The 27965-nt window shown below is 39.3% G+C and overlaps 2 protein-coding genes across 18 annotated transcripts in view; one reads left to right on the top strand and one right to left on the bottom strand.

Moving 5' to 3' along the window:
- Positions 1–352: 352 nt before the first annotated feature.
- LOC128674223 (uncharacterized) lies at positions 353–24544 on the top strand. Of its 2 annotated transcripts, none has more exons than XM_053752680.1 (21): positions 353–448; positions 1656–1825; positions 2053–2213; positions 2542–2924; positions 3430–3653; positions 4308–4410; positions 4681–4808; positions 5170–5342; positions 5672–5789; positions 6981–7149; positions 7623–7738; positions 8524–8628; positions 11390–11588; positions 12104–12290; positions 12731–12914; positions 13579–13774; positions 14352–14962; positions 15349–15525; positions 22827–23019; positions 23744–23857; positions 24105–24544. In XM_053752680.1, exons 1-21 carry the CDS (start codon positions 406–408, stop codon positions 24185–24187), a joined length of 3837 nt encoding a protein of 1278 aa, XP_053608655.1. In that variant the 5' UTR covers positions 353–405; the 3' UTR covers positions 24188–24544. The 2 variants fall into 2 exon arrangements, with proteins under 2 accessions (XP_053608655.1, XP_053608654.1); XM_053752679.1 differs by having other exon boundaries at positions 15349–15528.
- The window catches only part of LOC128674221 (uncharacterized protein), a 334397-nt gene continuing 330797 nt past the window's right edge, over positions 24366–27965 (bottom strand). For all 16 annotated transcript variants that reach the window (XM_053752663.2, XM_053752668.2, XM_053752666.2 and 13 more), the window contains one exon: positions 24366–27965. In XM_053752663.2, coding sequence (XP_053608638.1) covers positions 27549–27965 — 417 coding nt within the window. In that variant the 3' untranslated portion in view covers positions 24366–27548.

The following is a 27965-nucleotide window of genomic DNA, read 5'->3' as shown; positions in this document are numbered from 1 at the left end:
TTCATACCTAAAAGTTTTTCACTGCTTTCACCCCCTTCGGGGTTGAATTTCCAGAAATCCTCTATTAGTGCTCACCTACACTCCCCAGCGAACCCATATGGCAAATTTCAGCTTTCTACGCCCAATGGTTTCGGCTGTACGTTGCTGTCAGTCAGTCACACAATAACTGAAGAATTTTATGTATAGGTATTCATTTTTTATTCCGAAAAGATGCGATGATTATGCATTCTAGTAAAGAAAGAAAAACTAAATAAATACCTAAATAAGTAAATAGTTTTTGTAGTTTCGTGAGCAGCATGCTAATCGACGAATAATAACGATTTATTTGTTTGTGTGTGTTTTAAATCGTTGAAGAGCCGCGCATAGTACTTCAGTTTCAACGCTCGTTGAGAACCGACGAGTGCCATGGAGCGCATAACGTTTACTGTCAACGGGAAGACATGCTCAGGTATATTTTATGATCGTAATTTCTTTTGTCATCTCGCACACAAAATCCTCAGCGCATACAGATTTCAGAATCAATCATTTTTTTATTAATAAATTTTTGTTATTACATAAGGAACTTGAATCTAATTCTCCAATAACTTGAGCCAAAATGTACAGAGTGCGGATTTATAAAAGGAATGTTATAAATAAAATAATAAGTATAACATAACATACATAACCACAATTATATGAGCGATCGTGCAACGAATTTGGTTTTGGTACAAAAAATATATGAAAATATTAGCTGCGCCCCGGGGCTTCACGGGAATTTTCGGGACAAAAAGTACCCTAAGTCGGTAAGTCCTTCCCCGAACTTCAAACAACGTGTATGCAAAATTTCAAGATTGGTTTATCAGGTAAATAAACCCTGAAGAGGTATAACTTACTTTCGCATTTATATATTTGTATTAGGATACGGTGATATATGTGTATGTTATGTATTGTAATATTTTTACCCCACAATTTTTTTTTTAATATCTCATATGTATAGATAGCTTACAGTTTTATTTTACAGTATTATGCATAGATAAATAGGCTTAATTGACATTAGTGTCTACATAATTACTATACCATGATATAAGTATGATAAGCAAGAGTCTAGATTAGCTAACTTATTGTCTGCGAGTCGGAAAATATGTTCTTGAAGGTCAGTAACGTATGATTATTGTATTGTGATGGTCCCCTAATTGGGCCCTAAGTAGCGGTACCTAGAGTTTATGGCAAAATGATTGCTGCAATTTGTACCTACCACCTAACTCATCTAAACGATCCAAGTTGGACAAAATCCATAATTATACTATAAGATACTTTATATATGTATATACTACTCCTTTTACGACTAAATCACTGGACCGATTTTGCTGTAATTTAAAAAATAGTTCAAACATAGGCTACAAATAGTATAATGGATAAGTGGGATAAGGGTAAGTATGATGATGATGATTGTGGGACTATCAATAAATACTTCACATATTATTACTGCAAAACCTTTATTCAATAAACTAGGTATTACACACGAATTTAATCATAACTCTTGGTTAGCCCTCCGGCTACGGTCCCGTTCGCCTGTCAGCCAAAGTGGCGGGAATCGTCCTGTCATGAGACATTGACCTACCTATATGTTGCAACGACAAATCAGTGCGAACTCTACAGTGATCATGTGTCTATAGTGGACGAGAGGACACCGCGGACGATGTCCCTCAACCTGTATATCCGCAACGTGCTCTGCTTGCCGGGGACCAAGGCCATGTGCCGCGAGGGGGGGTGCGGGGCGTGCATCGTCACCGTGCGCGCACGACGGCTTACGTCTGGATTGGTCGAGACTTTCTCTGTCAACTCTGTGAGTACATTTATTTATTATTAACTAGCTTTGTTACTACTTAGCTTCTCCGTACTTCAAACTACATGTATGCAAAATTTCAAGAAGATTGGTCGATAGATAGAGCGTGAAGAGGAAGTTTGTTTCCACTTTCATAAAAATTGGCCCAGCCCTTTGAGTGAGAAAAAGTAACAAACATCACTCACAATTCGATTTTATAATATTAGTGGGATTTAACCATACTACAGTGCCTGGTGCTCGTGTTCTCCTGCCGCGGGTGGGACATCACGACAGTGGAGGGTCTGGGCGACCGCCGTCGAGGGTATGACGACATCCAGAAGCGGTTCAAGCACTTTAACGCTACACAATGCGGGTACTGCACTCCTGGATGGGTCATGCAGATGAACAGGTAGGTACTATGCATAATTTGATATTGTAATCTTACTAATCCTACTTATTACTTTAAATATTATAGTGTGTCGAGTAAAAAAATTGTCGTAAACTAACGACAATCATTCTAAGTGCGCGGCGTAAAAATAATCTCGAAATTTTGACGCATTTTGCTATCTAGCTGCCTATACATTATTGTTGTCTCTCAAACTTAAGACGTGATTCCATTCTATTCCATATTGCGAACGGCATACTATTAAACTTTGTAGATCCTCCCACTCTGGGACCATTTCACCTAGTTCCCTTGGGAGATACTTGCGTTTTCCCTTATTTTTGCCGTGTTCCAGTTTGCAGGACAAACATCTGACTGAAGCAGAGTTGGAGAGGTCCTTCGGCAGTAATACATGTCGCTGCACCGGCTACCGGCCAATTTTGGACGCAATTAAATCATTCGCCGTCGACGCAAACCCAGAATTACGACAAAAAGTCAAAGACATTGAGGACATCGACGGAGCTTGCGGCAAAAAGGAAATTTGCCGAAGAAAATGCTCTTCACAGAGTTGTGTAGAAGGTTGGCAGGTTGTCGGTTCTCCAGGGGATAATGCGACAATTGAATTGGATTTCGGAGACTGCAAATTCTTTAAAGTGTTCGGCGAGAGTGAGATTTTTGAGGTTTTAGAGAAGCATGGCGCCGATTCATATATGTTTGCTGATGGTAACACTGGGAAAGGTAAGGCCAGTATTATAACTCCTATCCGGCAGCTAGATGGGTCGATGATGTAAAGGAAATTGCTGGCAACAACTGGATGGGGATCGATGGCCCAGAACAGAGATGGTTGGCGGATACGGAAGGAGACCTATGCCCAGCAGTGGGTCATGGAGGGCTGCAGATGATGATGATATCTCCACACAGATCACTCGTCAATATTTTCAGCTTTCCACTATCTATTACTATAGGGTATGTAAAAAACCATACTCCCGTCTCGAAAAATCTCTTGAAATTTCTCTTTAATAAAAAAACAGGAAAAAAAACCGCAATAACTAGAAAAGTATTTTTTTTTATTTTTTTTTCTTCCTTCAAAATTTTAAACTTTTCTCTTGTTATCGCCCACCTAGGTTTATTATTATTAGCTATACTGTGATAATAAGCCTGCCGACGAGGTAATCGAGGTCGTCCAAACCAACACATGAAAAGAACTAAGTAGGTATTAGTAGTTTCGTTCATTTGTCATCAGGCATATACGAAACATTCAACTACCCGCGCATAATAATCGACATCAGCGAAGTGAAGTCCCTCAAGGAGCATCAACTCGACCAGAACTTGATCCTGGGAGCCAACATCTCTTTGGAGGACTGCATTAATATATTCGACGACATTTCCAGCCAGATGGAAGAGTTCACGTACTTGAAGCAGTTCAGCAAACATTTCCAACTAGTGGCTCATATTCCTGTAAGAAAGGTAAGGGTTTTTCCACATTTGTGGTTTCCGTCATTGGGCCCATGGATGTCAATTGATACGACTAAATAATAAAAACCCTTCATAGCCGCTAAGTAACCACGGCATTTCCAAAGACAGTGAAGAGAGAGGAATGAAAAACATTTAAAAATCCGGTTGTGAATTTGTAACCGGCCGCCTGCTTGACTTGAATCCTCTTTGGGAACGTTATTGTTGCCCATCAGCTGGCAAGGTTATGTGCCCCCATACGACATTCTTGGGAAGATATGGAGTTGTTCTATCCTATTTAATGCGCCACTTTCAACTGCATGTACTACCATACCATTAAAACGGTTTAATGAGATTCATAAGTTTTTCGACAGCTAAAGGTGAAACAGCCGCCAGCGGCGACTATGGAGCCAGGGCTGTCACAAAATATGACAGACAACAAAATATTACAAAAATATGTTCTGCACCTATCTTTATTAATGCATTATATTTTCTACAAGTTTAAAACATTTGATTTAGCTTTTCACGATGTCCCTGCGTTGGAAATTCGACTGTACAAACCCAACAAATAGGTCGGTGCGCCGTGCCAATAACTTAAATGTAGCAATAATAACAATAAGATGAAAAATAACAATTAGATGTAGCAATAACTATCTCCGTCTTGCTTAGATTGGTTCCCTGGCCGGCAACCTGATGCTGAAGCACGAGATGCCGTTCTATCAGTCAGACGTCTTCCTGCTGCTGTCGTGTGTCGGCGCCGTCGTCAACGTCCGTAAGTAAAAATATTTATTGAACACAAATTACAATTGCAATACTTACATTTATGCATATTTTTATATAGCTCTAGCGTAGCTTTTTATGTAGCGGTCCCAATTTTGGGCACATCTATGTATATTGTTGGATTTCATAAGCCAGCCTTCTAGCCTATAGTTTCTCGTATAAGAAGCGTCGCAAGCTATGAAACTCGTCAGAAAGGGGGAGAAGCTGCCCCTCCCTGCCCGTATCTCGCTACGCCCATGAGTACAAATGTAGTCGTTTTTAGGAAACGCGTCAGGCACAACGCACAGCCTGTCGATGACAGAGTTCCTCAAGTTCGACATGGGCAGCACGCTGATGGTGTCGGTGGTGCTGCCCCCCATGGCCCACTCCGCCATCTTCAAGAGTTACAAGGTAAACTTTCTATTTTACAAGCTTTTATTCAAGTTTCACCTGTTCCAATAATAAAAAATATATAAGAATATACTCACAAATGTATGTGATCAAAATCTTGCAATTGTTCACTTATGTCCGCTTGTTCTACAGAGCTGATGATAAGCTCCACACAGGTGCACACAGGATCGGCTCCCGATAAGGGAACTCCTCAACGTTCTACAGCACGGTCATGATATTCTCACATTTTTCTGACATTTCTCTGACGACAATAATAAATAGCTCGTGGCAAAAATACAATTTTTGTAAAAAACTTCTTCACTTGTTAATGTATGTTCCACGGTTTATATGAGTCTCTTTAGGCATTTCTTCTTTTTCTCAGATAATGGCAAGGAACCAGAACGCCCTGGCCATAGTGAACGCAGCGTTCCTGCTAAAAGTGAATGAACACAGCAAGGTGATCGAGCACGCGAGACTGGCCTTCGGGAACATATCCGAGGAGTTTGTGTATGCTGCCCACACTGAGGCTTACCTGATGGGGAAGTTCGCTTTCAGGTATTACGTCATCCATTCATTCATTCGACATTTAAGAACATCATTCTTGAAGTTATTACGTCATCTAATAAAAAAAAATCACATATAATATTATTATAACCTCTTTATAATTGTGCGTTTGTGAGTTTGTATGTTTGAGGCGGGTAATCTCCGAAACTACCGAACAGATTTCAAAAATTCTTTCACCATATTGATATTTTATCTCAAAATTGCAACATCTAGTTCTATGATTGACAAGTTCAAGATAGGATAGGTAGATCCTTTTAGGGGATGATGAAATTTTGTAAATTGTAAAGAATATAATAAGTAATGATAATTCTGTGTTTTAGCAACGAGACTTTGCAAGGAGCCGTCAGGGAGCTGTGCGATGAGATCCACCCGGTGGACTTTCCTCCCGAACCCTCGCCTGAAAGTAGGAAAAAACTAGCCATTGGACTCTTTTACAAGGTTAGTCCTTATCTTGACAGTATTCCCGAAGAGGGTAGACGTCGGCATGTCGCAAAATCACAGTCGAATCTTCAAAATGTTAATATTATTTTTACGCTGTCTCTCAAGCTCTTCTCTCAACTATAATGATTTGATGGCGCCAATACAGGTATTTTTTATATAATTTAATATATGTAATTTAAAATATTCATTTTCTACCTTATTATATACAAAATTCAGAGTAGGGTTGATTTGAGTTTAAAATACTAACATCACCAGATAAGACACCTGGCAATACCTTCACCACCAACTGCCAAAATTCGTGCACTAATGTGTTACGGTTTATCAGTCAATATCAGCGGTCTTGTAGTATACTGCCCGCGCGCGGGGCCCACAGATATAAAAACATGTCCTTTCTAAATCTATGGAATGTAATACTCATGGATTTTATATCTGTGATCTATGGTGAATCTATATTTAAAAAAAAGTTAAAGTTAAAACTTTGTCTAGAAAATTCTGGCGTCGGCCAAGACAAATAAGTGTACAGCCACGAAATGTTTTATTTTGTTATGTTTGTATATTTATTTTTAATTATTCTGTAACCTATAATCACATGATTAGGCCATATTTAGGCTAATTGGTAATTATATAATTCGAAAATAATTTTAATATTTAAAAAACCCGGAAAAAAAGCAATTTGCATGGTGATTCTTATGATCAATATAAAAAAAATCTCTTACATTCAATAAAAAAAATCGAATATGGCGGTAAACCATAGACTTAGATGGGCCCCGCGGCGGTAAACGAACGATTATTAAAACTCAATTTGATTTTACGCTACGAACGATTAAAAGAAAGGAACGATTACCTCTTTGATGGTGGTATTGGCGGCGGCGGGAAACTATTACTTCTGATTTTTTTAGTCAGTAAGTTAGTAGTTTTGATCTCATTTCTTTCTTTTTTTGTCAATTTTCAATAATCTATTGAAAGCAAGATTTTTTTACAATTCACTGTGACTAAATAATGTACCTAAATTTGTTGTAATTATAAATATATGATCCACATTTGCGTTCTAGGAGAAAAGGCTGAGGTGAAGTTTGTTGCGCCGCTTCTTCGGCGGTAGTTTTAAGTAAAATTTTGACTTCAATAAGTAATGTAAGTATATCTTCCTAACTTGAATAAAAAAATTGGAATGTATTCCCATCATTTTAGTTCATGCTCTGCATAGCTCCACCAGAAGTAGTCGACCCTCGCTACCTTTCTGGCGGCACGGAGCTCGTGCGCCCTGTGTCCCGCGGGAAACAAGACTTCCAGACCTACAAGGAGTTATATCCTTTGAACCAACCCATGCCGAAGCTGGAGGCTATGATACAAAGCGCAGGTTTGTAAATCAGTTATGTTTGACTTTATTTATTATGTGGTTCCGCCCACTCCATATGCTTTCGTGGATGTCGTACGAGGCGACTAAAGCGAACTTCTGAATACTGTAACTTATTGGAAAATAATGCCCAACTATTTACATCGTTGTATCTACAAGATGGAACATAGAAGAAAATAGTCTCATTAGTTAACTTCACTACTAAAAACAAAGTCGTTTACCGCTGTCTGTCCCTATGTATGCTTAGATCTTGAAAACTACATTATTTACGGTTTTTTTTTGATAAATAGAGTGATTCAAGAAGGTTTATGTGTCTAATTTAGTATCGTTTTACCTGAGCGAAGACCGCGAGAACCTGGGCCGCTAGGAAATGATAATTTTGAAATACTCTTTGGAATAAAACCAAGTTACATCAATGTAGGTATCTATATATAATGTAACTATAACAGAAGGAAAATAGTAGATTTGAACTTTAGGAGAAGCAGAGTACACAAACGACATGCCGCCGATCCCGGGGCAAGTGTTCGCCGCGTTCGTGCTGTCCACTGTACACCGGGGGCAGCTGCAGGAGGTCGACGGTACTGACGTCCTGGTGAGCATTTCTCATACAGTTTATTTCATTCATCGTGTTTTATATATCGATATTATTATTTTTTCACAATAATTTTTAATACTTTTGACCATGTACTAAAAATGTGTAAATAATAGTGTTATGCCCGTGTCTGTAGCTGTGAATAATTTAAAGTTGCAATCGACGCGATCTAAAGAATGATAAAAGCGATTATAAAGTGTATTAAATTCAAAATTTTTAGTGAGTGAATATCACGTTGACATGGAAGTAATGGTTTACAATACAGATTATGGATAAAATCACATAGAGAATGCCACGGTGTTAAGTCCACCTTTTGTGATTTTCTGCAATAAATTTTGAAATAAATAAATAAAATAAAATCCGAAAACCGTAAATATTTATTTTATTTTCCTTTATTTAACATATAACAAAAAATATTATGGTACCGTTGTTTAAACGCCAATATTTAAGCTGAATATGTGTGTCACACGATAGCGCGTTCTAAAACTGGATATCGCCATCTAGTGACACATCCATAGGTCGCTGGTTCATATCCGGCTCGAAGGACCATGAACAATCGGCTTAACTTTTTGATCATTACACGGTTGTCACAATTCTGAAGTTTATATTTCTGTTGGACCTCACGTGTATTTTTGACAATCAGCCGATTGTTCAACCGTCACTGTGCGAGTCAGACTCTGACTTAGTGGGTTGTTTTTAATTAGGTAACTAACTTATTATGGTTACAACCGTTCCCCGATACTTCGTTCATTATGACAATTAAACAAAGCACACGCCCACTTCAGAAAGTCCCGGGCGTGTTGGCGGTGTATACGGCTAAGGACATCCCGGGCAAGAACTCCTTCACCCGCCCCGGCTTGCAGCTGGTGACTGAAGATGAAGAAATATTGGTAAATATGTCAATTTATATATCTTCCTAGCTTTTGCCCTCAACTTCCTATGTGAGTAAAAATCTGTTTCTCGTCGGAATTTCAGGAAATCCCTTCTTATAGCTCCTCTACACTGTCCTAGGGACCTACACACTAAATTTCAGCTTTCTACGTCCAATAGTTTCGGATGTGCGTTGTTTGTCAGTCAGTCACTCAGTAACGGAAGAGTTTTATATATATAAATTAGATTTTGTGTGTAAAAAATATGTGTTTAACCATTTATGTTTTTCTGCAATCTGTGTGATTTCCTGAGACGCACCGGATGTATGTTCCCAATGCTTTTTATTGTTTTTTGACTGGTGTTAAATATTTCCTCAATAGCGGTCGTTCCAAAACGCTAATAGTTTGTGTTATTGAGAAATTATTAAAATTTAGAAGGTGGCGAGAAAAAGTGCATGTGGCAATGTAATTTCTGAATAATTACTTTGACTTAATGGCGGCTACACACTACCAGCAAACAGTTAACCAACTTTGGCGGTTTTGACGTACACTGATGGTATTTACTTACAATAAAAGATCACATACAAGCTATCAGGACAGTATAGTATATAGTAGGACATCATTCGCGACATCTGTTACAAGTTCGCCGATAGTTTATACTATCCTTTCTGTTATGCTATATCACAATAACTATATTGTAAAATTAGTTGCATAGATCGATTTAATTTAAATTAGACAATAAAAAAAAAAATGACTATGATTTAAATTTTTTGTAACGATCTAAACTTTATTTTATTATTGTGTACTTGCATAATAAATTTTATCGTAATCAGGTGAAAGAAAGAAAGAAAATCAATTTATTTGGTACATAAGATATGGCACTAAACTAAAAAAGATTATAACTAAAAACTAAATCACAATTTTAATCTACCAAATTGGCTCCCGTTCAGCATATGTCGTGGCATAGCCATGACGCTGATCTTCCGCGGGTACCATAATAAGAGTTTAAACCTAACTACTTATAATAAGCACAAAAAATACACAAAACATTCACAATACAGTTTATAGTATTTTTTATTTACTTATTTATTACACGAACGTCTGCAATTTTACACCTTTTGAGCACTTAAAATATATTATTTTAAATTTACCCTAAACGTTTTAACAGAAATATAATTTTTAAATGGCGGCGGAATATTATTCCAACAACTCGATTGCAGCGTATCTAAAACTTCCTCTAAATGCAGCAGTTTGTTAAGCGTGCATGACCACTCAATGTTCTCTATATCTGGTTCGACGGGCAAAAACTAATTTATCATATAAATACGATGGCCCTTTATTTTTTATAATTCCGAAAAGTACGGTTGCAAAATGTAATCTACGCTGAGAATGCATATTGAGTAGGTTATTATTATTTAAGTATGATGTTATGTGTGATCTGCGAGGAATGTGAAAGCAATATCTTGCACACGAGTTTTGCATTCTTTGTATAATCTTCTTCGTGCGAGCTAATAAGCAGTTTCCCGTGACAACATCTGCATAGTTCAGCTTAGTCAAAATTAGAGCCTCACAAAGGTAAACGCGCGTTTTTACATTTAAATAATCCCGTATATCGTAATAATCCGGTACAACACCTTCAAGCGGTAATAACAGTTTCTAACAGTTTCAAGTACGTGTCTTTGGAATTGCAGATTACTGTCCAACATGACCCCAAGATTTCTAGCTTCTGTAACTTCTTGGATTTTAATTTCTTTCAGCTTAATTTCCGGTCTGCAATTATTTTTTGTTAGTTGTTTGAGATTTAGTGCCCAGTATAAGGTATTTAGTTTTTTTTATTCAAAACTAATCCATTAGCATCCGATCATTCTGCAACTCGTGCCAGATCCCTATTCAGATCATCAACAGCCTTAGCAGTGTCACCAGGCTTAAACATCGTATTATATTAGTATTCGCTATTATTCTTAGGCAAATCTGCAGTATACAATATAAATAAAATTGGCCCCTAAATAGACCCTTGTGGTACACCTTTAACTACAAGATTTTTTTTAGAAACTACTTTGGTACTATTATTGTCACATACTTCCACTATCTGATGCCGATCAGTCAGACTGGTGACTGGAGAACCATTTAATAGTAGGCCCATTAAATCTATAATAAGCAAGCTTCGCCATAAGTATAGTTGTATTAATTGTATCGAAGGCGCGCGAATAGTCCAACAACACCAGAATCGCTCCCTCTCCCACGTCTCTACCAGTCAAAACATCATCGACTACATCCAGAAGAGCAATAGCTGTGCTTCTCCCAGCACGGAAACCTGACTGCTTATCAGGAAGAATATTATTAATTGTTAAGTATTCCACCAGATGATTTTTTCCAGTATCTTGGACATGAATCGCAAAATGCTAACCGCTGGCAGGTCGTTATATTCTTTTGGGTTATTAACTTTTGGGAGCGGCCGAACTATTGTGTTCTTCCATAGGTATCTGGAAATACTCCACTCTCAATGGACATGTTTATCAAGTTCGTAATAACAGACAATGTCCGCGGCAGGGTTAGCATGATCATGTCCAGCGATATACTGTCCACACCTTGGGCATTAGACTTGATTTGTTTAATAACTTGCAGTAGACTTGCCTCATCCACTAAATTCAAACCGAATACAGAATCACCAAATCTATTGAACCAGAAGAATGATAGCTGTTCAATATCTACTGTCGATTGACCCGGCATATTAAGAAAATGTTCGTTAATAAGATCCGGATTACTAATATTACTTGTACAGGTGAGTGTAAACGTGCTATACTACGGGCAGCCGGTCGCGATAGTGGCTGCCGAGTCCGAGGAGCTGGCGGCGGACGCGGCGAAGCGGGTCAAGGTCTCGTACATCAACGTCCCGGATTCGATGCCCGTGCTCACCATAGACGAAGCTATGAAGGATGAGAAGAGGTATTTTATCGGGAGTGATTCTATTGAACCTGCTGGTAAGTTATCTAACATTTTATTTGTTACCCCACGTTTACACTCAGTCGCTGCCACTTCGCCTGCCGCTGCCGGAAATATTTCCCTAAATACTTCCGCGGCAGTAACGACGCGAGTGAGCGTTTACACTCAGCCTTCAAATTCTTATTCTCTCTCTCTCTTCTTTATTTATCAACTCGCAAATTTACGTAGGGTAATAGTTTAGTCAGGTAACAAAACGTAGCGTGACACGTTCTATTTCGATCGAATTGCGGCGGCAACGAGCGAGAATGTAAACACTTGCTCATGCTCGCGCTGTCCGTGCTTTGACTTCCGCGCGGACAACCGGCAGCCGAGGCGGCGCCGGCAGCGGCTGTGACGTGAGCAGCGACAGCGCGAGTGACCTATTTACATACTCGTGCTGTTCACTGGGGTGCTCACTGCCCTGCCAGATATGGCTGAGTGTATATGTGGCATTACGAACCGGTGCAAATGCGCCGGTAAAACAATTGTCTCGATTCTCCGTATTGCGTGTCAGGGCGCGGCTCGGACACGCAGAGAGTGATACAAGGCTCGTCCTCGCTCGGACACCAGAGCCACTACTACCTGGAGCCCGTGACGTGCGCGGCGCGCGCGGGCGAGCGCGTGGAGCTGCGCGAGTCCTCGCAGTGGCTGCTCGCCTCGCAGCTCGCCGTGGCGCGGTGTCTGGGGCTCCGGGAGAGCGAGTGAGTTTGGCCCGTCCTAAATGACAACCTATTTTCCTCACCTCGACACTCACTGCGTTTACGCGGCGGAACACGTTCGGCTCAAAATATTGAAAATATTCTGTAAACTAGTCTGCAAACTGGTCTGCAAATTCATCGTTAACGAACGCGAATCGGCGCGAGCGTGTTCCCGCTGCATCGCCGACGCACGCTCTGTTAACGAGCGAGGTGTCTTGCCTGAAACTGTTGTATGTTTATTTATTATTATGGATTAAAGTTTGTGTTCCCGTATTCGGCGTTTACTTTAATTGCACACTTCGCCCCGCTACAAAACTTTATTTTTACGTTGACCTTGGATTTCGCGTGAACATGCAAAATGTGAAAAATTTAAAATATCTTTTTTCTTATTTTTGCATGTGTGTAAAAAGTGAAATAAAACAGAAAATCAAACAATTTGCCAGTATAATAGTTGAGTCGCGGCGCTGCGGCGGCGCATTCGGCGGGAAGGTGTCGCGCCAGGCGCAGGCCGCGTGCGCGTGCGCACTCGTGGCGCACAGCTTGAACACCACCTGCAGGATGATATACCCCATGCAGACCAACATCACTATAGCCGGGGCTAGAATACCTAATAAATGTGATTATGAGGTAAACTAACGTTTTATACAATTAAATACTGACTCAAGACTGTTTCATCCCTTTCATATCATGTCACGTTGTTGATAAACTAACTGCTATTAAAACTGCCTTGAATATATAAAATATAAATATATCAGGGCAAATCACACAGATTGAGCTAGCCCCAAAGTAAGTTCGAGACTTGTGTTATGGGATACTAACTCAACGATACTATATTTTATAACAAATATCCAAGACCCGGGCCAATCAGAAAAAGATCATTTTCCATCATGACCCGACCGGGGATCGAACCCGGGACCTCTCGGTTCAGTGGCTCTTGGTGTGGTAAAATTCTTACTTTACCATTGCGCCACCGAGGTCGTCAGATTAACAGTGATTAACCCGTTAGCCCAACACTTCTGACACAATCTTTAACGTTGCCTGTTCGTGCATGTTGCATACATAAACTATAATAAACCTACTTGTGCTATACGAATATATGTCGTCAAGAATGATACACGCGCCAATGGTCTGACAACTAGAAATGGCGACAACCATGAAAAGTAGAAAAACGAACCCTGGGCGCTTTACCAGCTGTAAAAAGGAAGGAACTAGAGAAACGATCACATAAGAAAGATAAACTATCATACACTTTATCAGCAAGCGGCGAAACAAAAAAATCTTTAAATCGTAGGTGGGCGTAGACAACAACGGCAAAATCCAATATCTCGAAGCTCAAATAACTGAAGACGAGGGCTGTTCGCACAACGACAGTGTTCTCTCGTATGTAGTGGACGGGTTCAGGCATTGCTATGACAGCTCATACTGGCATTTGAAGACTGCGTATGTTTTGACTGACACCGCTTCTAACACCTTCGCTAGAGCACCAGGTGGGTGATTATTATATATTATTAATAACTTATTAATTGAAAAAAATGGCGTTCTGTGAAATATTCGCTGTGTGGCATGTGGCAGTACAACTTTTCGTCTAGCGATCATAGATCAACAAAAAAGAAAAAAATGCACTGAAAATACTCCGAAGGGATTCTCAGAAATTCTCGAGAATTTACTACAGTACCTTTTGAAACTTCCGATGAGATTTTTTTCTAGAAATCTCCGGGAAGTCTCAAGGGAGGAAATATCCCAGAACGGAGAATTTCTCAGCGACACATCGCTAGTCACGGCCACTATGGCCTAATATTCTTTATAGAAAGCTATAAAAAATAGTATACTACTTTATATACACCAGTCTAAAGTATAATTCTCCGTTATGAAGAATTTAAAGTAGGTATTTTTTATCTAAATTTGTTTTATCATTCGAAAGCTATGGAAGATTAGGAATCTCAAAATCATTTGAACGCGGCACTTTTCGTTTGGGCTGACACTTAAAAAATATAATATTTCACATATTTATTAACTGTTAAAACATATAAAACTATTTTCTTGAGCAAAATGTATTTTTCCCAGGGACCTGTGAAGGGATAACCCACATCGAGCATATAATGGAGCACATTGCCTTCGAGCTGAAGAGAGATCCCACTGAAGTTCGCAAAATCAACATGAGGCCCGAAGCGACACCTGGAGAGGTCAACGCCCTCCCAGAGATGATTGAGACCTTGAAAAAAACCGCAGATTACGACCAGAGAGTGAAAGAGATAGAACAATTCAACCGCGATAACCGTTGGATGAAAAGAGACATACAGATCAGCGTTATGTTATTCCCTATAACATATTATGGGAATTACACCGCAATGGTCTCTATATATAGGGGCGACGGTACAGTGACTATAACCGGGGGCGGGATAGAGATGGGTCAAGGTTTGAATACCAAAGCTGCTCAAGTGTGTGCGTACGAGTTGGGAATACCGGTGGATTACATTTCAGTGTTGCCAAATTTCAGTTATGTGGCCGCCAATAATGTGTTCTCCGGGTCGAGTGTTACCAGCGAGAGTGTGTGCTATTCTATTATTAAGGCCTGTGATATATTGAAGAAGAGGTTGGAGCCAGTTAGACAGGAAATGACGAAGCCTTATACGTGGAAAGAGTTGATTTGGCGCGCCGGGTCTCCGGAACTGCTGGTATATATGATTATCCATACTAATATTGTAAATGCGAAAGTGTCTATCTGTTTGTCTGTTCGCTTTCACGGCTAAACCGCTGGACCGATTTTGATCAAATTTCGTATACATTTAAAGGCTCGTTAAAACATAGCACATAACATTTTTTTTTCAATTGTTTTTAATGGGGGTTAAAGTTTGTATTCCGCTTTCGCAGAATAACTTATGCGGGCGAAGCCGCGGGCAAAGTTTTTACGCGAACCCAGCTCATCTCCTATTTTTATCATTCTTATAGTTGTCAGAATGATAGACGCTCCTTCACAAAATGCTTTTTGCTTCGAGTTCACCATTGATTTGTAAGTGAAATTAAACTTTTAACAATGATCCAACAAATGAATAAACTGCAGATAGACTTGACAGCGAAGTACATGATGACGGACAGAGAATTAAAAGGCTACAGTGCGTTCGCGGCGGCTGTGCTGGAGACGCAGCTGGACGTGCTGGCGGGCGCCGGCCTGCGGCGCCGCGCGCGGCTGCTGCACGACGTCGGGCTCAGCGCCAACCCCGCGCTCGACGTCGGACAGGTCGTTTTATTTATTCTAGATTGATTTAAGACAGTTTTTACCTTTTTAAGTTCAAAAGTTGTGGAGCCCACAAACAGTTTGAATAGAAACAACGCGACGCGACGCGCGCTCCGTTCAGCGCGCTCCCCACCACCGCGCGAGTTGTGCCGTGATGCGAATTACGTGTGCAGTATCAATGTTGTACTATAAATATATGTAAATATTGTAAAATAAATTATTCTACTTCCATTCTTCTCATTGGCATTTTATTTCGAGTAGTCTAAGCACACTACAATTGGTGACCCCGAAAAAAGAAGAAATCTCATAAAAATGGAAAAGAAAGAAGAATTTTCTGACGCGTCCTCCTCTCCGGAAGCGGTTGCAAAGGAAGTGTCAACTATTTCTCTACAGTCAAGAATACCGCCGTTTTGGCGAGCCCAACCTAAGCTGTGGTTCGCACAATTTGAAGCCGTGGTATCTTCATACAAGACCAGTGAAGATCAAAAATATAATCTCGCTGTCGCCGTGTTAGAGAGAACAGACATCGAACAAGTGAGCGATATCATCTGCAATCCACCATCCACTGGAAAATATCTAGCGCTGAAGAAGAGACTATTGTCGGTGTACGAAGAATCCGAATCCAAGCAATTCCAAAAGCTGCTAGGAGGATTAGAGCTGGGAGAACAGAAACCTTCTCAACTTCTTCGTGTAATGCGAGATTTATCCGGAACAAAAGTCGCCGATGACGCCCTGAAAGTTCTGTGGATGGGACATTTGCCGTCGCAAGTACGAGCCGTGCTATCTGTCAGCACAGAATCCTCGCTCGACACCATGGCTACGATGGCAGACAAGATGATGGAGCACACAGAACAAGCGGTAGCAGAAGTCCGTGAAGATTCAACCCCTAGAAGCAGCAGCGAAACGCAAAACAACTTGCAATTTCAAGTCTTAAGCAAACAAATAGAAAAGCTTACACTTGAGATTGCCGCTCTCAAAGAAGGTCGGTCCAGATTTCGTGGTCGTCAACCCTTTAGAAACCCACGCCAGAACAGATCATCAACCAGATCGAAGTCGAGAAACGGAAGAAAACCAGGTGACCCAGAATGGGAATGCTCGTATCACTATCGCTTCGGTGATAAGGCCAGAAAATGCCAGTCACCCTGCGCTAGGCGACGGTCGGAAAACTAGAAGCAACATCGACGGTGGCGGGCGTTGGTGTTACTAAAGGGAGTAACCGCCTCTGCATCAGGGAGCTGAACACGAAAGAGCGTTTTCTCGTAGACACCGGCGCAGACATATCTGTATTAGCAGCGAAAAACAGAAACCAAACTCCGAGCAACACCTACAAGTTGTACGCAGCGAACAATACGCCGATACGAACCTACGGAGAGAAAACTATAAATCTCAACATAGGCCTTCGTCGCACATACAAATGGACATTCATCGTTGCAGACGTACAGACATCCATACTGGGCGCAGATTTCTTACGAAGTCACAAGTTACTCGTCGATCTACATCAAAAGAAGCTCATAGACAGCGTCACTGATTTGAAGATAGAAGTCATAGAAACAACAAGCAATCAGCCCACAGTATACATCATAGACCAAAATCACATATATCAAGATATCTTAAAAAAATATCCCGAAGTACTACGCCCGATGTCAGTGAAGGAACCAGCAAAACACAGCGTCACACATCACATCGAAACCGCCGGCCCCCCACTCTTCGCCCGGCCTCGACCCCTCCCACCCGACAAGTACAAAGTGGCCAAGATTGAATTTGAGAAAATGATGGAGATGGGTATTTGCCAACCATCCAAAAGTCCATGGGCGAGTCCATTACACGTCGTCACAAAGAAAAATGGCTCACTTCGTGTGTGTGGAGACTACAGAAGACTTAACGCCGTGACTGTACCCGATCGCTACCCCATACCGAGAATTCAAGACTTCACATACAGATTGCACAATAAGAAAATATTTACGAAATTAGATTTAAAAATGGCATATTATTGGATCCCAATTCGAGACGAAGATAAAGCAAAGACAGCCATCATTACACCGTTCGGACTCTTCGAATTCAACTGCATGACGTTTGGCCTACGAAACTCTAGCCAAACATTCCAAAGATTTATGCACGAGGTACTACGAGGCTTGGATGACATCGTCTACTCATTCATCGACGATTTATTAGTATTTTCAAATAATCCGGATGACCACAGAAGGCACGTAGAACTTGTCCTGGAACGCCTAAGTAAATATGGAGTATCGTTAAACATCGAGAAATGTGAATTCGGAAGAAACAAGATTGAATTCCTCGGTTATCAAGTCTCAGTGGAGGGGATAACACCGACCGAAGAGCGCACTCACGCCATCTCTAACTATCCGAAACCAAACACGGTGCAAGATCTTAGAAGATTTCTTGGCATGGTCAACTTCTATCGTGACTGCCTACCTCATCAAGCCGAACATCAACACGAATTAAACAAATACTTACATAACGCCAAGAAGAACGACAAGACACCGATAGTATGGACAACTGAAGCCGAAACAGCTTTCGATATATGCCGACAAAGCGTTCTCGAAGCTACTACGTTATCACATCCAGTACCCGGTGCACCGTTATCTTTGTTGACCGACGCGTCTGACTGCAGTTTGGGCGCAGTGCTACAGCAAAAAGAAAATGAAGTATGGAAACCACTCGCATTTTTCTCGAAGTCAATGAGCGAGACGCAACGGCGATACAGCGTGTACGATCGCGAATTACTAGCTATGTACACCGCTGTCAAACACCTACGACGTCTTATAGAGGGGAGCGAAGTGACCATTTACACCGATCACAAACCTCTAGTAAACGCCTTAACAAGACCGCCGAGCAACAGTGACACACCGAGAAGAGAGAGACAACTACATTATATCAGCCAGTTTTGTTCAAGAATCAAGTTCATACAAGGAGAAAAAAATCTAGCAGCCGATGCCATGTCACGCATAGAAGAAATAGATCTACTCACATGCATAGATTACGAAAAATTATCACAAGAACAGAAAAGAGATATCACCCTACAAGATTTGAAAAATCATCCGAAATTAACTTTTGCCGACACAATTCTGACAGGCGTCACTCAACCTATCACGTACGAGACATCGACAGGGAAAAATCGACTGTATCTACCACAAGCTTTTCGTTATGCCGCTTTCAAAGCGCAACACGAATTAAGCCATCCAGGAATACGCACGACGAGAAGAATAATGACTTCAAAATATTTTTGGCCGTCTATAAACAAGGACGTCGGAACATGGGCCAAATCCTGCATTGGTTGTCAGCGTGCGAAGATTCATAGACATGTCGTCAGTCCCTTAGGCGAGTTTTCACCGGCAAGAAGATTTGAACATGTACATACAGACATCGTTGGACCTCTACCGATCTCGCAGGGATACCGCTACCTCGTCACAATCATCGATCGCAACACGAACTGGATGGAAGCGGTACCGGTCAAAGAAATCACCGCCGAGATTGTTGCTCAAGCAGTCTATGAAGGATGGATATCGAGATTTGGATGTCCTTTACGAATCACCACGGACCAAGGACGGCAATTCGAGTCATCATTGTTCAATGCACTAATGAAGAAATGTGGCATAAGGCGCATAAGAACTACAGCCTATCATCCTCAAGCCAACGGAAAAGTGGAAAGATTCCATCGCACATTGAAGGCGGCATTGATGGCAAGAGAGGCCAGTACAAGGTGGATAGAAGATTTACCTACAGTTTTGCTTGGCATACGCACTGCACTACGTGACGACAACACTAGTCCTGCACTGATGACGTATGGTTCTACGCTACGAGTCCCGTTCGATTTCTTTGTACCTACAAAGTCAAAGAATGAAGACGCCGAATTCATCCGCCAGTTCACAGAAACAATGTCAACTCTATCACCTGTACAGAGAATAATCGCATCGAGTAAGAACCTCTTCGTATATAAGGAATTATCAACATGCAGTCATGTATTCGTCCGCAATGACACTGTGAGAAGCCCCTTGATAGCGCCATATGACGGTCCATACAGAGTGATAGAGCGAAACAACAAATATTTCAAGATTGAATTGCCACTTCGAGCATCCAATATATCCATAGATCGACTCAAACCGGCACACATAATCAAGCAAGATGACGACGTAGCGGCAAACGCGCAACCGAGCCATCCCCACTCCTCGAAACCCGCACCAGCAACGAGTACATCTCAGCGCTCACTATCTGCTCACACGCCGAGTGCGCCGCAACCACGTATTGTCAAGCCGGGAAAACAGGAAACAACAACTATGCCGAAGATATCAAGACATGGAAGAGTAATCAAACCTTGTGTACGCTTCGCTTGAAGGGGGATAATGTGGAGCCCACAAACAGTTTGAATAGAAACAACGCGACGCGACGCGCGCTCCGTTCAGCGCGCTCCCCACCACCGCGCGAGTTGTGCCGTGATGCGAATTACGTGTGCAGTATCAATGTTGTACTATAAATATATGTAAATATTGTAAAATAAATTATTCTACTTCCATTCTTTGACGACCTCGGTGGCGCAGTGGTAAAGTTCTTGCCACTGAACCGAGAGGTCCCGGGTTCGATCCCCGGTCGGGTCATGATGGAAAATGATCTTTTTCTGATTGGCCCGGGTCTTGGATGTTTATTTATATATGTATCTATTTATAAAATATAGTATCGTTGAGTTAGTATCCCATAACACAAGTCTCGAACTTACTTTGGGGCTAGCTCAATCTGTGTGATTTGTCCTAATATATTTATTTTATTTTATTTTATATTTATTCTTCTCATTGGCATTTTATTTCGAGTAGTCTAAGCACACTACAAAGTTAAAACGTAGCCTTCTTACTTCTTACTTACTTCTGTCTTCTTATTCTTTGCGTGTCGAAGGCAAATCAACGCTCTATTGGGTGCTACCTAAATATATTCTTTCCAGACTCGAGCCACTTCGATGACTTACGGAACTAACGGAAGCTGCCATTAAGTCTGTAGGTTTCGTTTATACTTAAAGAGAAAAATCTGAGCCTGACAATTACAGACCAATTTCCATATTACCCGCATTAAGCAAGGTATTTGAAAAGATAATGCTCAATCAAATGCTACATCATTTTAAGACTCATAATCTTTTCCACGGCCATCAATATGGCTTCACTGCCGGAAAAAGTACAACTGACGCGGGAGTGGCTCTTGTCAGTCATGTTTACAACGCGTGGGAGAACATCAGTTCACAGGATGCCATCGGAGTATTTTGTGATCTTTCTAAAGCATTTGATTGTGTAGATCATGAAACACTTTTGCGAAAGCTTAGTCAGTACGGTTTTGATTCTAAATCAATTGAGCTAATAGCTTCTTACTTAAAAGATAGGTTACAAACTGTTGATATTAATAACGTTAAATCAAATGGTTGTAATGTAAAAATTGGCGTACCACAAGGCTCAATTCTAGGACCATTTCTCTTCTTAGTTTACGTCAATGATCTGCCATACATGCTAGAAAAGCGGGCTGACATCGTACTGTTTGCTGATGATATGTCATTAATATTTAAAGTAGACCGCCATAGCGAAGACGTTGATGATGTAAATCGTATTTTGTCTACCATTTCGAATTGGTTTTCTGCTAATAACTTATTGCTGAATGCAAATAAAACCCAATGCATTAAATTTACACTTCCCAATGTTAGGCAGGCTCACGTCGACGTTACTCTGAATGGAGAAAGCTTAGATTTTGTACTAAACACCAAATTCTTAGGAATTACCCTTGATTCCAAATTGCAGTGGGACGCTCATATTAATGGCCTATCTAAAAAGCTTAGTTCCGCGGCATTCGCAGTTTGGAGAATCAGATAACTGACGACGTGGCAACTGCTAGATTAGTTTACTTTAGTTATTTTCATAACTTAATGTCCTATGGGATACTACTTTGGGGGAGTGCTCACCATTAACACTATTTTCATTTTACAAAAAAGAGCAATCCGTGCTATATATGGTTTGAGGAGAAGGGATTCCCTTAGAGATTTTTTTAAAGATATTAATATTTTAACTTTACCCTCTCAATACATATTTGACAACATTATGCATGTCCGGAAAAATTTAAACTTATTTAAAAAAGTTGGTGATTACACTGATAGAGCCTTACGTAATAAAGATAAATTGTCTGTCCCCGGGCATCGGTTGGCCAAAGTTAGAACGTCTTTTGTTGGGAACTGTATCCGTTTTTATAACAAATTGCCTAAATGGATTCTTGATTTGCCGGACAAAAAATTTAGAAATTATATAAAAGAAGTACTTTGTAAAAAGGCATATTACAAGTCTGACGATTATGTGGATGACAATAATGTTTGGCCCAAGCATGGTGCAGTATCCTCATAACATATGTAGTTGGTTTATGATATTACGTACGTGTTGTATATTTAGCTTTTTATTTATAAATATATTTTGTGTGACAATTTTCAATATTTTTATTGGAAATTCAACTTTTATTTTATTTATTCATTCAAATTTTGACATTTTTAATAATGATGTTATTTCGTCCTCCTAATTTTTAATATATGTATAAGACCTATATTTGTTAATTGACGTCCTTGGAGAAAAGGCTGCGGTGAAGTTTGTTGCGCCGCTTCTTCTTCACCTGCGCTTTGGAAGCCGGCAATAGACATAGTTTAAGTAATTTTGACGTCAATAAGTGATGTATATCATCCTAAATTGAATAAAGAATTTTGAATTTGAATTTGACTTATGTTAAATTTCAATATAATATCTCTATGTTAAATTTCACCGAAATCGGCCTAGTAATTTTTGAATTTATTTTTTAAAACAAAAATACAAATATTTTACATCGGCGCTAAACGTAACGTAGTGCGTGCAAATCTTTTCTCTTTATAATATCCATACTTCATAGTATGGATATAGATGTATGAATAAATAAATATATACAGAGTAGATATTCCGAAAGAAAGTAAGAAACTCTTCGGAAGTCTCAGTATGTGTGGCTGAACCGCATGTAGTCTAAAGAAACACAATCACATTTTAACAACCACACAGAATCAATTATTTATACGAACTTGTCGGTGGAGTTTTGTTTATGATTTGTTTCCTTCGATCGATTTTACCTCTAGACGACATGACTCAAGCCCCATTTTTTGTTTCATCTATAATTCTTGGATTCCTTTCCCTCGAACTTCGAAGTTTGAGGTAGATCAAACATATTTTCTCATCGCTTTTGCTTTATAATTAGCGACGAATAAGCTGTTTTCTATTTGCTATTCTTCAAACATAAACAACAATATCCAGGTCGAAGGCGGCTACGTCCAAGGCCTGGGCTACTACACCTCGGAGAAGTTCATTTTCTCCCCTCGCTCGGGCCAACTCCTCACCAACCGCGCGCTCACCTACCACGTGCCGCTGGCCATGGATATCCCCGTGGACTTCAGCATCAACTTCCGATACAACTCCAAGAACCCTCGAGGGGTTTTGGGCTCGAAGAGTAAGTCATTTCAAATTTTTATTTTCGACATTGCAGTGAGGTTCCACGAGAAAAGGTGCTTTATGGAGAGAATTCGCTTAATACGCTATAAAGAGTAGACAACAACTTTTGAGTAACTACATTTTTATGCCATTACAATATCAATGCGGTGGTGTAATGGTTAAGACCTAAGCCTGTGGTTCGAATCCTACTCATGCCACATGAGTTTATATACAAATCTGACTCATGTATAGTAGTTTCCATCGAGCACCACTTGCTTCCGGTGAAGGAAAACATCGTGAGGAAACCTGTACACTGGTTGATTATTGACTCGTGTGTAAAATGGAGAAGGCAATGGCAAACCACTCCATTACTAATGCCAAGAAAGTTGTTGTGTGTTTTTATAATACCACGTAATGAACACGACCCTCAACGACCCTCAGTCATGAGGAATACAACTATGAAGAAGACAATTCCAAATAGAATAATCAAGATTGGTTAATAAACACCCAGTCAGCCAAGAAGACAGCGTCCCCATTTATTTTCGACTCTTTATAATAGACAGTAACTTATTCAAATATTTCCAAGCTACTTTATATATTAGTCGTTTATATATGTATAAACCATCGGGAATAAATCGTCCATATAACAGAGCGGATTTCGATGCACTCTTCACGAGTGCATCGAAATCCGTTGCGTTTAAAAGAAGTTTTACACTATGTAGTGATGACCATGTTTTACCCAGCGGTGGGGGAGATGGGTATTGGCATTGCGCACGGCATCACCCACGTGCTGAGGCAAAGCATACAGAAGTCCAGGGCGGAGTCGGGATACGACCCTGATCTGTGGATTGATATAGGTACGTGCTAATATTATGGATATTATAATTTTAAATGAGACAGTCGGTCAAATTTTGCAGTTGATGACCCGAGGCTACTCTGCGGAGTTGTGGGTAATGTTGTATCTAATTGTTTGGTCCAATTGTGTAACTGGATATGTATCTGGATTATGGTATCTAAATAAAGTATAAATTAAGTAGTACCTGTATTACTAGGTTTTACTATTATCTTCCACTCGTTGTAATATTAATTTCCGGACATTTTCAGAAACGCCATACACAACTGACTCTATATTGGAAGCGCTGAATGTGAAATATGAAGAATTCGTCTTTTCGCCAACTCACACCTAAATTGAGCATATATACTTGTGAAAATACCCTGGATAAATGTTAAAGGTAAATTTGATTTATTTACATTAGCTTGACATAAATGGAACATATATATGCATAAAATGTTCACGAATAAGGCTGTTATGAACACGACTATGTTCCAAATTCATATACACTTGATTATAAATAAAACAAAATATTTCGGTAATACACGTTTATTCTCGCATCGTCAAACCAAAAAATACCACCATCAAAATAGAAGACGTTAAAAAATTAGGCCTCGACGAGAATTATTCTTTGAGTTAGGCCTTTCACAACAAAAAAAAATCGAATCATACAAATAAAGAATAAAAAAACAATAAATACAAAATAAATTACCGATTGATTTACAACGTGAAATCGCTTATTATAAATTCAAAAATAAAAATTCTAATGTAAAATATACATTGCAAATATTCTATACACATTTATATCAACAGTTATGTGTTATGCCAAAAAGTGCAATCCAAAGTCGTTCTTATTACATAATTTATTTGGTCCAAATTTATTAACCGAAAATGCATCTATTCTACTATACTATACAACGCACCTTTATACAGACAACATCCGAGTAAGAGACAGGGTCGTTGTTCTTTTTTCATAAAACTATCTAATTTAATTGCATAAAATTATCTAACTTTTCTTTCTTTGCGATCGATTACTTCCAAAAATTCAATGAATTGTATTTCCAAATCAAGAAATTGTATCATAATGTTATCATTAAATTAATTATCGGCTAAATACAATTTTTATAATGAAATCCTCAAAAATAATCGGACAACCATGACAAGTTTATTACTTCATACCCTGATCCCACAAAACCTCCCTCTATTCATTATTTCGATTAGTAAATAAGGACCTCTATTCTAAGAGCGGTGACTATGGTACACACATTTTTATAAACGTGAGTGTTCCGTTCATTTCTTGCTGAAGTATACATATATTGCAGTGGTATAATGGCAACATCCTATTGTTTATATATTGCATCATATTTCATGATTTACACAGATTAGAAAAATATAATTGTTTTTTTTTGTAAAAAATGTATATACCATAGACACGGCTTGGCGACGGAAGCGGTTGGTCAGTTGTTCACCGGAGTTGTACCATCTATGCTACCTCTATTCCGATGATTCGTAGCTCGTTACATAGCCTGTCGACTATGACGATTGCCATATAACAAAGATTGAGAGGAATATAAAGATTATGACAGAGTGTTCGGAATAAGTAGATAATACTGAAACGAGCTTGCCGGTATTAAAACCTGGTTTCATTTGTAAAATAGAAACCGTAGTTTAATTTTACATTTAAGATTTTTAGGTGTATATTTAACACATTTATTCTTTAAATTTACCTATTCCGATAAAGTGTAAAATAAGGGAGAATTTATAAATAATTTACAAATATTAAGTAGATTATGTCAACAGGTTATTTAGTAAGTACTTTAAAGAATCTATGTTATAGGAAATCGTTTACATCACATGGTAAGCTTGGTAACGATGTGTATATTTGTATGTGTTTTATATGTGGCCGTCCAAATCAAAAGGGACCTTATGGCGGCTGGCACTTAGGTCTATATTGCCGTTGTTCGAATACAACACAACGGCAATAATGGCGTAAGTGCCGGGCGCCATGAGGTCCCTTTTGATTTGGACTAACACATATAGTATAGATAGTAGATTTTTATAAAAGTCATAAACTTTTACAGGTAAAGTATTATAAATACGACATTTAAATTATATTTAAGTAACAATAAATTAATCTCAATTAATCACTCAACTTACAAAAAGTTAGCAATTCAGAAAGTTCATTTTAAATTAGGTAAAATTCACTTATATTATATATAAAACCTTATTATGACAAGTACGAAAAAATCATATAAATTTTACCTAAGTTTCGTTGATGATTTTAACATTAATCAGTCAATGATCATGATATACTTGATATACTGCTCGTAAACTATACAATATTGTGTCATAAAATTAAACTGTGATGATTTTATGTCTTTGATTGCTTTTGGCATTAAATAATTGAAATAGATAATAAATAAAGCTGCAAGTTTAATTAAAAATGAGATTCGTATCAGATCAAGTGAATGTACACTTACAAGCGAGGCTAATGTCCTATCCTAGTCTACACGAGTATAAAAACTTGTTGCTTGGGATGGGTTTTATAAAACTCGCTCAAAATGCCCACGTGTGTAATGCGATAGTAAAAAAACCTCCGTTCTTTCTCGATTTTGATTTAAGCATTTATTCAAAAGCATACAAGACGCCGGTATTTTACAATAATCTCGAGATAATAAAATACTGCAAAAGAATTAGGACATTAATGTCATTGGTCATTTGATTGATATCTGAAATCTGACTATCTGTCACATTAGCGAATCACAATAATAAATATTCGGACCTAGTTCCTGATTGGACGATTTTATAGTTTTCGAGAAAAAAATTACAAAATATCGACGTCACTGTATGGTTTTTATAACCATTTAGAATATTATCTCAGAATTTAACTATCCGAATAACAGGGTTTAAGAAACATACGTAGGATTCGCGATTATTATCTGTATTGAATGTGAAAAATTGTTAGTTTTAATTTATTTAAAGTACTATAGGCGTCATCGATAAAATGGAAAAATTATTATTAAACATTACATAGTAATAATAATTGATTTTTCGACGCACTATATACATAATATGTAAATTCTATTAAATATCTATGGATATTTTTTCGGAAAATGTTTTGCTTGGAACTATATCTACATTTGCTTCCTACATAACATTTGTTATACCCTGCACATATACATAGCTACATATAAAAATTGGCGTCTAGACTGTATAGAAACATTAACACATTCATACATTCACACGCTATCAGTATAACAAGCCGCATGGAAAAATCTAATTTAGCAACCGTAACTATGTCCAGTTGACATGGACTTGGTCTCAACAGGCGCTGCATTACATTTAATTAATTCAGTAAACCTTTAGTGAATATATGAAATATAAAACCTTTAGTTAATAAATAAATGATAGGAAATAAAAAAAAATTAAATTCTAATTAAGAGAATACTATTTCTGTATGTAGAATGTATGAAGTATGTACTTTATACATACTTTATATATTTAGTTTGTTGGTGATGTCAATTTTTATGTTGAACAGTAATAAGCCCATGTAAACTAAGCACACTGTAGAAAATAAATTAAACGAACCTAACATTACAAGCCGACAAGGCTTCACCGACGCTACAAAATATGAGGTATAATATTTAATCGAGTCGTGTTTTTGGTGGAATGGTATCGAGTCCGCAATCGCACTATCGATAAAATCACAATTACGATCACGCTACACCACTGTCTTGCGCGTGGCTTCTTTTCTTATCACTCCTATGATGATCCGGGGTCGATTTCAAAATATCGGGTTGTCCGTGAGACAACACTCTCGCTTCTACGTGCGGGTTGAAGGTCGAGGTGTGGGAGCTCAGTGTCAGCGTCGCGTTTCGGTCGGAGCCTAACGTCATAGTGGTCGCGTGAGAGTTCAAGGTGTTATGTCCGGTGGTGTGGTGCGTGTGGTGCGAGTGGTGCGAGTGGGCGAGGTGCGCGTGCGGCAGAGTGGAGGGGTAGGTGGTGGGGGAGGGCGAGGGGGAGGGGTGGGAGTGCGTGTGTTTGTGCTGCGAGCGCTGCGAGGCGCGACGCGACAGCGCCGGACGCAGCAGCGCGTTCTTGTAGTCTGCTATCAGGTGCGTGAGCTCCGCCAT

Source organism: Plodia interpunctella, chromosome 12 (genome assembly GCF_027563975.2).
Source record: "Plodia interpunctella isolate USDA-ARS_2022_Savannah chromosome 12, ilPloInte3.2, whole genome shotgun sequence".
NCBI classification, from domain to species: domain Eukaryota; kingdom Metazoa; phylum Arthropoda; class Insecta; order Lepidoptera; family Pyralidae; genus Plodia; species Plodia interpunctella.
Note: the sequence above shows the minus strand (reverse complement) of the source record. Positions and strands in the feature narration are given on the sequence as shown.